At 36.8% G+C, this 12,751-nt stretch overlaps 1 protein-coding gene across 1 annotated transcript; it reads right to left on the bottom strand.

Moving 5' to 3' along the window:
* Positions 1 to 3,075: 3,075 nt before the first annotated feature.
* Positions 3,076 to 10,068, bottom strand: LOC130222238 (gastrula zinc finger protein XlCGF8.2DB-like). The gene is made up of 2 exons (XM_056454866.1): positions 9,965 to 10,068; positions 3,076 to 4,902 (listed from the first exon to the last, which is right to left on the bottom strand). The coding sequence occupies exons 1-2, from the start codon at positions 10,047 to 10,049 to the stop codon at positions 4,022 to 4,024; spliced, it is 966 nt and encodes a 321-aa protein (XP_056310841.1). The 5' UTR covers positions 10,050 to 10,068; the 3' UTR covers positions 3,076 to 4,021.
* Between the last annotated feature and the right edge of the window lie 2,683 nt (positions 10,069 to 12,751).

Genomic DNA, 12,751 nt, shown 5'->3' with positions numbered 1-12,751 from the left:
GTTCCATGCTGGAGGAATGTCTTCCCATTCCCAACTAAATGTAAATGTAAGATTCTCAAATGTAATAAAATAAAAAACTCAATAAATTCAAAAGACAATTAATTTGTGAATTTAAGAATTGTGTGCTACTTTAAAAAAATTCCAGAGATTTAAGGAGATTGCAAAATTTGTCCCATCTGGGGCAGTGGCTTTCTTTGAATACTACATGCGTTTATTGCAACCAAGTTAATCAATGGTTTGAAATGTATGTTGTCTGGTACTAAACAAAGGGTAGTGATATTAGCATATTTGTAAATGACAAACTAGTATCAGAAACAGTATTTGACTTTTAACATTTGAAGTAAGATAGTAACTAACTTACAAGATATTTTACCACATGAAATTACCAAGCAGTCTGTTAATGACTTACCCTGAGCATAATGGTATGGGGCGTTGGCCCGCCCTCCATGGCAACTGCTCATTGAGATGGGCCAAACCAGATCACTTAAAAACCTACTGCAACGGTAAAACTTTGTTTTTTGCATTAGCTCGATCATGCTCTCTGCCCCCTCTCGCCTTGCTCTTGGACAATGCAGTCGGGTCTCAAAGAACTTTTCATGCAACCTCTTAAAGTTTAGAAACCGCCAAACCGCAAAAACTTCTGCAAACTGACTGTCTATCACCCCGGTAACCCACGACAACTTCCACTCACAAGCAAGTGAATCCCAAGGACGTCACTGAAGCTGAGTCACCAACCAATCAGAAACAATGTGTTGCGTCAGGCCAGTCGGCGAAGGAAACTCAAACAAATGTTGTCTCTTGCTGATCTGGTGCAAATTGATCTTAAGCAGTTAAAGAGAAGCCAAACTTCTGCTTTTGTGGTTTCTCAGCTATGACTCTAAGATCTAGAAATAAGAGCTACAATTTATTTGGGATGATTGTCAACTCATTTTGCACAAGTACCAGAATTGATAACCACTGCTCTGAGGAACTCAAAATAACAAACTATCAAACTCAAAATGAATTGCCTGACCAAAGTTACTTCTCTACTTGAGTATATCCCTGTAAATATTTCTTTACAATATTTAAAACAGTTTGATAATTTAGTCAATTAATTTCACTGGAACAATAAGCACCCTTGGTTGCATAGGAGTACATTGCAACAGCCAGATGATAAAAAAGGGTTGGAGCTTCCTGAGCATTTATTTCATTATTACGCCTTCAGTCTGAGACATCTCGTGCACTGTTCCATCCCTCCTGAGAGAGCTCCATCTTGGTTTATGGTTGAACAAGCCATCCTACTTCCCCTTCTACCACTACAATGTCAATCCATCCATCCATTTATTCTTTTTTTATTTTGTAAATGTGTTATTTTTGAGGCTGATTTTAAAAATATAATAATTTTTACTGTCATAATTTTAGGTGTAGGCTAGAACTGTCTCAGTTCTCAGAACTGTCTCATAACAGTGTCCTTTTGGCTTCATAGGACATGGACCTTCAGCATGCAGTGGGACGGTTTGCTGCTGATTGTGACATGGCAGGGAAAGAAACAGCACCTCTAAGTCAGAAACCATGGTGCTTGACTGGAAAAAGTTGACCATCTGCAGTTTAAAAGAGAGTCCTTACCCCAAATGGAGTTCAAGTATCTGCGTTTTTTTTTCATGAGGAATGGAATGTGAGATTAAAAGATGGATCAGTGCAGTGGCAGCAGTAATGCAGTTGATGTGATTGTCTGTTGTGAAGGAGCTGAGACGAAAGCCAATTTACCTCTCAATCTAGGTTCCTACTCTCACCTATGGTCATGACTGAAAGGACAAAATCTCAGAAACAACCGGACACATTTTACAAAGTGTTATGACCCGCTCAATTGAGTCGCAACATAAAAGAGAGATAAACCAACAAAATAGCCTGAATTCAAATGATTTATTATAAAATGTAACTCATAGAACAATCAATCAAAGCAACCAGCAAATGTCTAGGGATAATAATGAAGATAAAGAACTCAGCATATAATCACAACAACACTTAAACTACATGATGATTTGCAAAACAAAACCATAAGGTTAAAGAGTCAATGAGATGGCAGGTCTTGACATGAGGTTTCCTGAGTAGCCACAGCATCCTGGGGTAGCTAGCACAACAACATTTTATACTCATTGATGAGTAATGCAGGCATCCAATCAGGATTTACCACATACTTCAATCTGGAGTCTTGAGATCATCATAGTGTATTAATATTGTAAAACTTAATACCTGTTGCTCTGCCATATCATAAAATAATCATTCAGTTTGTATTCTACTCAAAAAGGTAAATATAGTAAACTAGAAAGAATCTTGAACCAAAAGTATAAACTTTACTAATAATAGCTGCAACACAGGACAAATGAATGGGCTTTCTAAACTTGAGGCCCTGGTATACTGCAAACTAACCGTCCTGGAGCCTAGTGATTTGTTTCTCATTCAGGAAGTCAGACAGAGAACATCATCCAAAACAACACTAGCTACATGAATACACTGGATAGTAAAGTACAGATATATCCGCACCTGTACAATCACTTGCAAAGAAATTTTAAGCTGCATAGGTGCTGTTTGCCAGATGTTTATGAAACTGTTCTTCTCTCAGCCGCCATCATTGTGTTTACTATAACGCGAGAAGCGCAACACATTTACAACTCCTCCTACTGCAGTGTTGGTGTGTTTAAAAACAGAATGCCGTCACTTAGCCTTTTCAAACATTATTCAGACATGAAACATCCTGTGCACATGAGAAAATGTTTTGCTGCATTCATGTCATGTGTGCAACTTTTTGTCCACGTGTTTATTAAACTGTGCCGAACGAGCGAAACTCTGTAGACACTGATCAGATATCTCCAGTGTGAATCTTCTTTTGTGTTTTCAGATGTGTTAACTGATTAAACCTCTTGTCACAGTGTGAACACTTGTACGGTTTCTCCAGTGTGAATCGTCTGGTGCAGTTTAAATTTTGGAGCTGTAATAAAAGTCTTCTCACACTCAAGCACATATACTTTTTCACACTAGTGTGGATATCCATGTGTTCATTGAGGTTTGCTGATCGGTTGAAACTCTTCTCACACCAAAGCTACGATTACACTCGAGTTTGAGCATGCGAAATTTTGTTGTACGGCGCAGCAAAAAGGGGCGGGATTAAACAAGATGATTAGACATTTAAAAAGTGAGCGTTTGGTCCATATTTTACATTTTAGTCGAGAGGTCATGTTTTGATCTTTGATTGGTCTCACACAGTCAAGTGATGCGATTTCGCAGGTCAGAGTTTACCAAGGTTGAACTTTGCAAGGCGATCTGCGAAACTTGACACACGAACTTGCGTTTCTGGTCTGACGCATTGGCGTGCGTATTGAAGGATTTTTTGATTATTTTAACTTCATCCTATACATTAATAGACTAATCCTTGCATTAACAGTTTAATTCTGTTTTTAACTAATTACATGAGCTTATGCTGATGTGTTTATCCTCATATAACCTCATGTGCTTAACCTCATCTAACCTTGCTCCATAACAGCTGTGTCTTCGTGTGACTGATAACCGAGAAGTTAACTCCTCTGTACTTGTTATCAACAAAATGTTACAATTTCACTTTCAGAGTTTGCTCATTTACAGGAACCATAACAGACGGGAGGGGCGAAGGCTCACTCTCTTTCAGGCTCTGTTATGTGTATGTGTAACTTTTTCTGTGCAGATTTCCTGTTCTGCCTAACAACTGATGATTGAACTGATCTGGATGGAGGATCTTTCTTACTGAAGCGCCCCCGGGCGGGGCTGAAGAGAGACAACGATAAATATAGGGGGGACAAGGGTGTGGGTGTGTGTGCCCAGCTGACACAGACACCCTGTGTTGCTATTCTCTGACACCCGGAGCTCTGTAATGCTTTATTCATCTAATTAATTTAATTGATAAAACTTATTTAAAGCCTCTGACTGATGTTTTAACCTGGGAGGACTAGGAAAAGTCTAACAGTATGAATGGAAGTCTAAGGGGAGAAAAGTCCAGTGTGACCGCGGCTTAAGTGCAAGTGAATGGTTTTGTTCCAGTGTGGATCCTCATGTGCCTATTAAGGGATGATGATTGGCTGAAACTCTTCCCACACTGAGTGCATGTAAATGGTTTCTCTCCAGTGTGGATCCTTATGTGACTATTAAGGGATGATGATATGCTGAAACTCTTCCCACACTGAGTGCATGTGAATGGTTTCTCTCCAGTGTGGATCCTCATGTGACTATTAAGGGATGATAATATGCTGAAACTTTTACCACACTGAGTGCATGTGAATCGTCTTTCTCCAGTGTGGATCCTCATGTGTAGATTAAGGTATGATGAGTAGCTGAAACTCTTCCCACACTGAGTGCATGTGAATGGTCTCTCTCCAGTGTGGATCCTCATGTGTTGATAAAGGTTTGATGAGCAGCTGAAACTCTTCCCACACTGAGTGCATGTGAATGGTTTCTCTCCAGTGTGCCTCTTCATGTGTTCATTAAGGTGTGCTGATTGGTTGAAACTCTTCCCACACTGAGTGCATTTGAAAGGTTTCTCTCCAGTGTGGATCCTCATGTGTAGATTAAGGGATGACGATAAACTGAAACTCTTCGCACACTGAGTGCATGCGAATGGTTTCTCTCCAGTGTGGATTTTCATGTGATTATTAAGGTGTGATGATTGGATGAAACTCATTCCACACTGAGTGCATGTGAATGGTTTTTCTCCAGTGTGGATCCTCATGTGAATTTTAAGATTGCTTTGTCTTACAAAACTCTTTCCACACTGAGTGCAGGTGAAACGATTCTTGTCTTTCCTTTTCAAAATACCATCAGTCTGAAAATGTGTTTTTTCCTCAATTTTGACATGATGTTCCTCCTCTTTACTCCCCTCATTCTCTTCAATTAGGTCTGAAATAAATAAATAAAACATTTGTTTTCATTAAGTCTTACAATTTCTCATTAAAAGCTGAAAAGTGAAAAGACACTGGAAACATTGGCTACACACTGTAATTTTGATGCACATTAAATGTAAAACAAATCAGATAATATTTTGTTTGGTCCATTAACGTGTACACATTTAAGCAGATTCAATCCTTTTACAATGTAAAATGTGTCAAAGCCACTTAACATAGAAGTTATAGTAAATGGACTCTATGCACAAACTCTGCTGATGTGTTTCCGGTAGAATATCAGTTAGGCTCTTTACTTCCGCATAGCACGTTCTACAGCAAAATCTAATAGCGGCGAAACCTAAACGCATCAGAGCATGGCAAAGAAGGGAGATTTACTCTTAAATTAATGAGGATCTAGTGCCAGTGGATGTCCAGCATCTGGCACATCATTATTGTTCAGTTCTAGAACCCACGGTAGTTGATTAATACACCAGATCAGGCTGACACTGCTTCGATGCTGTTTTTGGTGATGTTATAAAATTCTAATGGTAGTTAAAAAATGGTGTACTAGAATATAACCCAGATGAAAGTAGTAACAAGTTGTAATTGTATTTTATATTAAATAATATTATGTTTTAACCCATACTTTCAAAAGTTCACACTTAGCTGATGATTGATTATAAAACTTGCTTGAAATGCTGTCCCGGGAGAGAGCCCTGAGCTCATAAGATCTTCGAGCCCGGGGCTCCCTCCCGTTTGCAAGGTGAGAGGGGAGTTTGAGCTCAGGTCTCGAGAACTCCCCTGCTGTAGTAGCTAATGAACAGATAGTGGTTACTCTTAAGAGATAACTACTTACTAGAAGCATGTCTATGGTGTCGATTTGGATTAGTCAAGTAACTTAAGTTGCATGTTTTTGGACGGTGGGAGGAACCCAGGGGAAACCCACGTAAGCACGGGTAGAACGTGTAAACTCCGCACAGAAACGTTGGCTGGCTTGGTAAGAACTAGAACCAGTGACGTTGTTGCTGTGAGGCAACAGTGCTAACCACTGGGCCACCGTGCCACTCATCTAGGAAAGGAGGAGGAGGTGGGTGGAAGGGGGGATTCTTCAAAATAAAGATGGCTGTGATATGGAACTTAGGGTATTTATAGTGCCTTAGGAATCGTCTGATTGGTGAATCATAAATTGAAAAATTCGGGGCCGGCTGCAAGCAATCATAAGCACGTGATCCTCTCGAAATTAGTTTATAAATAAACTTCACATAGTAAATTCTATTATACTGTATATATTGTATACATGCATATACACACACACACACACAAACGCACCAAACACTCTAGTGTAATGTAATAGGCAAATAACAAACTGAAACAAATGTGTTAAGCACAAGTATTTATATGCAAAACCTAATATATTGCTTTCTGACTTATACATCTACATCATACAACATCCAGAGTAATCTGTCCAGAGTAAAAGCAACTGTGAGCGAGACGCCGTTCATCACAAGGCTGAGGGTCCACACTGAGCAGCTCATCCGCAGGGTGAAACAACAAGCTGGACAGTCATCAGCTCTTTCTATTACAGCGAGCATCAACCAGATTTACACAATGGCTTGCCTTCTGCCCATCAGTAAAAGCTTAAGCTAAAGATTAAAGAGTAGATGATCAAGCTAAATTTATTAATGTAAAAAATTATATAAACAAAAACTGCACATAATTTCTATGTTGTTGCCTGCACTGCATGAATATAAAATTGTCAATATAATAAACATTCATTTTCAATGCATTAATATACATAAATAATAGACAATTTGAGTGAACATTTGCACTGCACTAATGTAAATATAAATAACTTTAGATACTTACACTGCACTAATGTAAATATGCAAGGTTTTTTGTGCAGAATTATGCGATGGTTACCTTCATCAAATGTACCACCTCCGTCTTTTGTCAAAAATCAAGCAGGCAACTTCTGTCAGACCCCAGTGATGCTCAATAATGCAAAATGCATTTGTTTCAAGTAGGAAAAATGTAATGAATGGGATACCACCTCCAACTCATTTTCAACAAGGAAAACCCTGAACTATGTAAATATAAGTAACTAGACATTTGCACTGCAGTTATGTAAAAAAATTAATTTAGACATTTGCGCTGCAGCATAAATATAAATACATTTTTTGACACGTGTAAATTTGACACAATGTTAAGCATAAAAAGCTGTGTAAGTGTGTTTGTTCAAATCTGTAGTCATCTTGATGGGTAAAAGTAAAAAAAACAAACATTCAGAGTTTTCTCTGAAAGATGTTGATGTTATTTTAGATGAGCTGGATCATCATGTCATCCTGAGTATAAATAAACTTTCACTCAAACTATGCAGCTTCTCTGACTTCATCATTGACCTGAAATGCTGATCTCTCCTGTCACTCTATCCTTATAGTTAGTAACGTTCATACTTATGGATATTGTTTATTTATTTATTTATGTTTTAATGCCATATCAGCATCATTGGTTATATTCATGGCAAAAACATATACTAATAAATATACAATATATCATCATAAAATCAAATCAGTTTCTTAACAAACATACATTGTAAAAAACTAGTAGCAACACTAAAAACAGTCTTTTAGTTTGACTTAAGATAAATATTCTAAAAGTGCTCCAGAAGGCACCTTTTCAAACATTTGACTTCAAATATTTCCCGAATAAAAACGTTAAACGTCTAACTTCATTTTAAAACTACACATTCTATTAAAATATGTTTTATCATCAAAATATTCTTACACAAGTCACAAATAGGATTTTCTTCCTCTTTCAATAAATATGCATGTGTAAGTCTTGAGTGTCTGATTCTACATCTTGTATGTAAAACCTGGTCATGTCTATTTTCAAAAGGGTAATTATTTATATCATTTACAAATGGATTCACTTCATACAATTTGTTATTCTTACATTCCATTCCATTACCCATTTCTCATTAATATACAGATTTAAAACAGGTTTAATATCAGACACAGGAATTTTACATTCTGTAATCTTCAACTGTAAGGCTTCCTTAGCTGCTTTATCTGCATGTTAATTTCCAATGAATCCCATATGTCCAGGTATCCAGCAGAAAATAATATCAAAGTCTTTACTCTTTAAAAGGTCCACTTTTTCTATAATGCTAAAAATCATAGGATGATCAGTTTTCAGATATTCAAGTGCTTGTAAGCAGGACATAGAATCTGTGCAAATTAAAAACTGCCATTGCTGTTCTTTTTCTATTTGTTCCAGAGCTAAAAACAGTGAGCAAGATCAGCTGTGAATATCAAGCTTTGTCCGGAAACACTCTTTCTGAAACGCTCTGAACCAATCACTGCTGCAGCAGATACTCGTCCATCTGTATACAGTGGTACATAAGTTGGTAGATTGCATCGGATATTCATAAATTCTTCCTGATAAACATTTGGGTGGATTTCCCTTTTTTTAAACTGAGACAGGTGCATTATAATAGATGGCTTTTTAATATACCAAGGTGGTTTAGAGCATGCATGCATCGTTGTTATTATATCCAGATTAATATCCAACTTCTCCAAGTGAGTTTTCATTCAAATTCCTAAAGGTCTGATGTATCTGGGTCTGGCTTCATATAGGTGCTGATATTGAGGGTGGAAAACAGTAGAATATGCTGGATTTTCTTTATTAGCTTTCAGCTTGACTGCATATTTGAGAGCCAGTTTCAATCTTCTGTTGTAAAGTGACAATTCTCCTGCTGCCGTATATAAACTTTAAATTGGAGAAGTCCTGTATGCTCCAGGAGCAAATCTCAGTCCTGTATGATGTTCTGTATCAAGCATCTTTATGTACGATATCCTTGCAGATCCGTAAACTATGCTCCCATAATCCATTTTTGATCTAATAAGTGTCCTATAAAGTCTTCAGAGTATCCCCCAATCTGCACCCCATTTGATGTTTGCTAAAACCTTTATAACATGCTATTTTACTTTATAACATCTATTTCATAATACTTTAATATGAGGAATAAAAGACAACTTATTGTCAAAACTCATTCCTAGGAACTAGTTTCTCTATCTAAAAAAGCTCTGGATCTAAATGCATAGATCTTAAAAGACAAAAATGCATGCATACAGGTTTTGATTTAGTAAATTGAAAACCATTTAAAACTGACCAGTCATACATTTTATTTATACATATTTGAATTTGTCTCTCGATTGTATACATATTTTTCCCTTTATAACAAATAAATGCTGTGAAGCGACAGCACTACCTACTGCGCCACCACATCGCCAATAATACAAAGATAAATAAATAATAAAAAACATAAATATTTTAGATATTTCTTATCAAAAGATTTTAAATGTTGTGTAAAGAAGCAAGCTTTACTTGTATCCACACACTTTTTTCCAAAATAAACTTTCTTCAAAATAAATGAACAAATGTTTCAAAAGTTTTAAAAACTATAATAAATTAGATTTATGCACAACAATCTGTCCAGGTCGATGTCCTCAGCAGTAAATACATGGAGCACTTTTAAACAAATGTTATTGTGAGGAAAATAATTAAACCATTATGATAAATAGAGTTAAAATGACATTTTTAAATGAAAAGTTGAAAGTTTTATTGAGATGGTTTGTTGCTGATTGTATGGGCTTTGGCCAGATTGGGTAGCAAAACATGAACAAAGGAAAATGAAGACTTGCTTAAAAAAGATTTAAGACCTACAACACAATATCTATATTTTATATAGCACCAATGCTCAAGAACTCTTTACAAACAGTAGGAGAACAAGAAAAACAATAATGTTAAGAAGGTAGAGAAAATGGGAGACTAATAATACATAAAAAGAAAGACAAAAGACATGAGAACAGTGCATTCATTAGCATTAAATGAACAACCTGAGGAACAAGTGACAAAAGAAACTCATTCCTGTCTTTCAATGAGTGCTTATGTGCATTTAGGAAAACTAGGCAGCACACTCAGGACTGCAAGATGGATTTAATTTAGTATTCTTATTATTATAATTTATCTGAATGAGGATCAAATGACTGAGTTGGTCTTTGAGAATGAAAATCAACCTGTTTGTTCCTGCAGATCTTCCTGTTTGACTCTGAATGTTTCTTCAATCTTCACATCTTCACTCTCCTCTTTAATAAACGCCATCTTTATAACAGTGTGGAGATCAGTCGCTTCAGCAGGAGTTTTTCTCTACGTTTGGACACTTTATCCTGTTTAAAATGAACAAAACAAGAAAAATAAATAAATAAAACAATGAACAAAAACAAAATAACTTCTCTTCAACACTTGCTTCAACAGTTTCTTCATATGAGAGTAATTAACAAAAAGAAATCAGGTAAGTCTGAGCAAGAAACAATAGCCACAAAAGACCTTACTGTGAGTAAAATAGTACATAGTTGTATAAAGGGTTAAAATATTATTGTCAACAGCAAGTACATTTAGCATTAAATGAACAACCTGAAATTTTAATCAGTCAGTTTACATCTGTGTAAAAGCTTTAAAACAAACCTTTCTCCAGTTGAATCACAGTGTTAGAGTGGCGCGGCCTTATGACGTCACACGCCACGCCAAAATAAGAGTCTTTTTTGTTTAGCTTTTTTACCCCACTTACTCTTAGTCATGACTTATTGATACATTTCTCCCTCATTTTCCACTTTCTACTTTATCTGCTTTCTGTTTTGTAAGACCATCATTATTTATGTTAATTGAAAAAACCCATTTACCCCCACTAGATCTTTGCCTTCTGGTAGGTTGGTAAGAGGTTGCATTTTTCTTTAAACGATTGCATTTCTTTATCCATAGCTTTAACTCATTCACTTTCATTCACTGATGTTACCACCTCTTTGTATGTTTGAATGGGGAAAGATTCAAATTCAAAAATTGCTGGCCAGGTCCCAACCTATATATGGAATAGGTTGAAACTTATTTGCTCTACAGTCCATTTGTCAGGATAAAAACAATATTTATAATCAAATAAACAAACAAACAAAAAACTAAATAGTTGTAAAGAGGCTTTTAAAATGACTGAAGAACTTAATACAACGTTGAACAATGCATCCACATGTTTAGATTTAATACATTTTATAATGTTAGCATTCAGATATTATTTGAGGGTAAATTCAGAATGTGCAACTTACCTTTTCTGTCTTCAATAAAGAAGTGGGATGAGAAATGGCCTCAGTGGGTTTTTCTTTATATGTTGTTGTTGGTAATAATCCCAGTGTAGGAATCTAAACTGTAGTTTGTCCTCAAGTTGTTCTCTTTACTCAGCAAAATAAGCCAATGAAGATTCTGTTAGGAACCCAGAATATATAAACACAACCCTGCTGAGAGACTGGATCTGGAATGTGATTGGATAAGACTCAATTGGCCCCCATTAATGCTGGTATAAAGATGCAAATGAGCAGTAGAAAGCAGTGAAGACTCAAGACACATTACTGTGGGGGATGAGAAGTTCACCAGCTTTACAAACCATAGTTTTACGGAGAAGTAATGATGTTTTGGGAAAATAAATTGACTTTAGCCATCAACATTTGTTTTGTTGCTGTTGTTTTATAGGACTATTCATGGAAGCTTATTTTTTTATTTTGGCTGCTGCATTTTGTAGTTAATGTTGATACACTTATGTTAAGGTACTTTGATTTGAAACACATTTCAATGTATTTTTCCCAAGCCTGGTTATAAAGTAATACAAGAGTTGTGTGTGTTTTGTAGAAGCTTCTCAGAGTCTCTTGGCTGAAGTCTTTGTTTAAAGATGCAAATGAGTATTGAAGACTCAAGCCACACTGATATCTCAATACACACAACTACATTCACTTATATAATAGTTATGTAAGTCTTATCCTATGATACAGTAATATATTATCATTCGTTGAAAGAAACAATTTCTAAACTTCACTGTGAGGTTTTATTTGTTAAGTTCAGTCAATACATTGACATGAGCTAACTATTAGCAATGTTTTAGTCATTTATTTATCACTGAACTTGTTCTTTATGTGAGTTTAGAGTGCTTTATTTCTCTTAAAGCACATGCAGCACATTACTGGTTTCTGTAAGACCATCAACACACTCTTAACAGGTCAATTATTTCTTTCTAAAAGTGTCTATAGATTTTAACGATCAATATGTAACTTGTTTCTGTGCCAATTTAGTTTTCTTTCCTTTAGTTTTTAGTTGAACAGAACATGTGTGAGCAGCTCAGCTCTCTCTATGCCTCTTATTCACCTGGTATTGTTAGGGAAGCAGACGGACAAGTTAGGTGAGTAAATGATGAAAGAGGTTTATTTCAGTAGCGGAGCACAAAAGGATAACAATGGGAATGTAATGGTTGTTTGGTTGGGCTGATATTCCTTCTTCAGAGCAGGATGGATGACAGACACAGAGGGAGACCGAATGCACACACCAGAGGGCTTGCGGGGAAGACAGACTGACGACACACTCAATATAGACAGGACACCGGGAACACTGGACAGACTGGAACGAAACAGAGATCAGGTAAGTTCAAGAGATTGGATAAATGTGATAGTGACTACCAGGAGGTACTCGCTATGAGTCCGCTTCGTGGGAACGAGACCGGACACTGACTGAAGTGAGGTGTGTGCTTATATAGTGAATGGAAGTGATTGGGTGCAGCTGTGCGTGGTTAATACTCAGGTGACGGTGATCGTTGCGTGATGCTGGTGGAAGAGCCTGGCCAATCCGTGACATTACCCCCCTCCCCAGGGCCCGCTCCTGAGGGCCTAGACCGTCGACGCCGTGGTGGTCTACCTCGTCCACGAGGTGCTGGGAACTCGGGGTGATTGGAGTGGAACTCCTCCATGAGTGCGGGATCTAATATATCGGATCTG

Source organism: Danio aesculapii, chromosome 4, assembly GCF_903798145.1.
Source record: "Danio aesculapii chromosome 4, fDanAes4.1, whole genome shotgun sequence".
Taxonomy (NCBI): domain Eukaryota; kingdom Metazoa; phylum Chordata; class Actinopteri; order Cypriniformes; family Danionidae; genus Danio; species Danio aesculapii.
The sequence above is the reverse complement of the archived record's forward strand: the minus strand, read 5'-3'. Positions and strand labels throughout refer to the sequence as shown.

Bases quoted from the DNA above. Each gene is read 5' to 3' on its own strand.
- LOC130222238 (XM_056454866.1), bottom strand. From the start codon at position 10,049: ATGGCGTTTATTAAAGAGGAGAGTGAAGATGTGAAGATTGAAGAAACA. The intron at 4,903-9,964 runs GTTGATTTTCAT...TATTTATTTCAG, and splicing joins AGATCTGCAGGAACAAACAG to ACCTAATTGAAGAGAATGAG.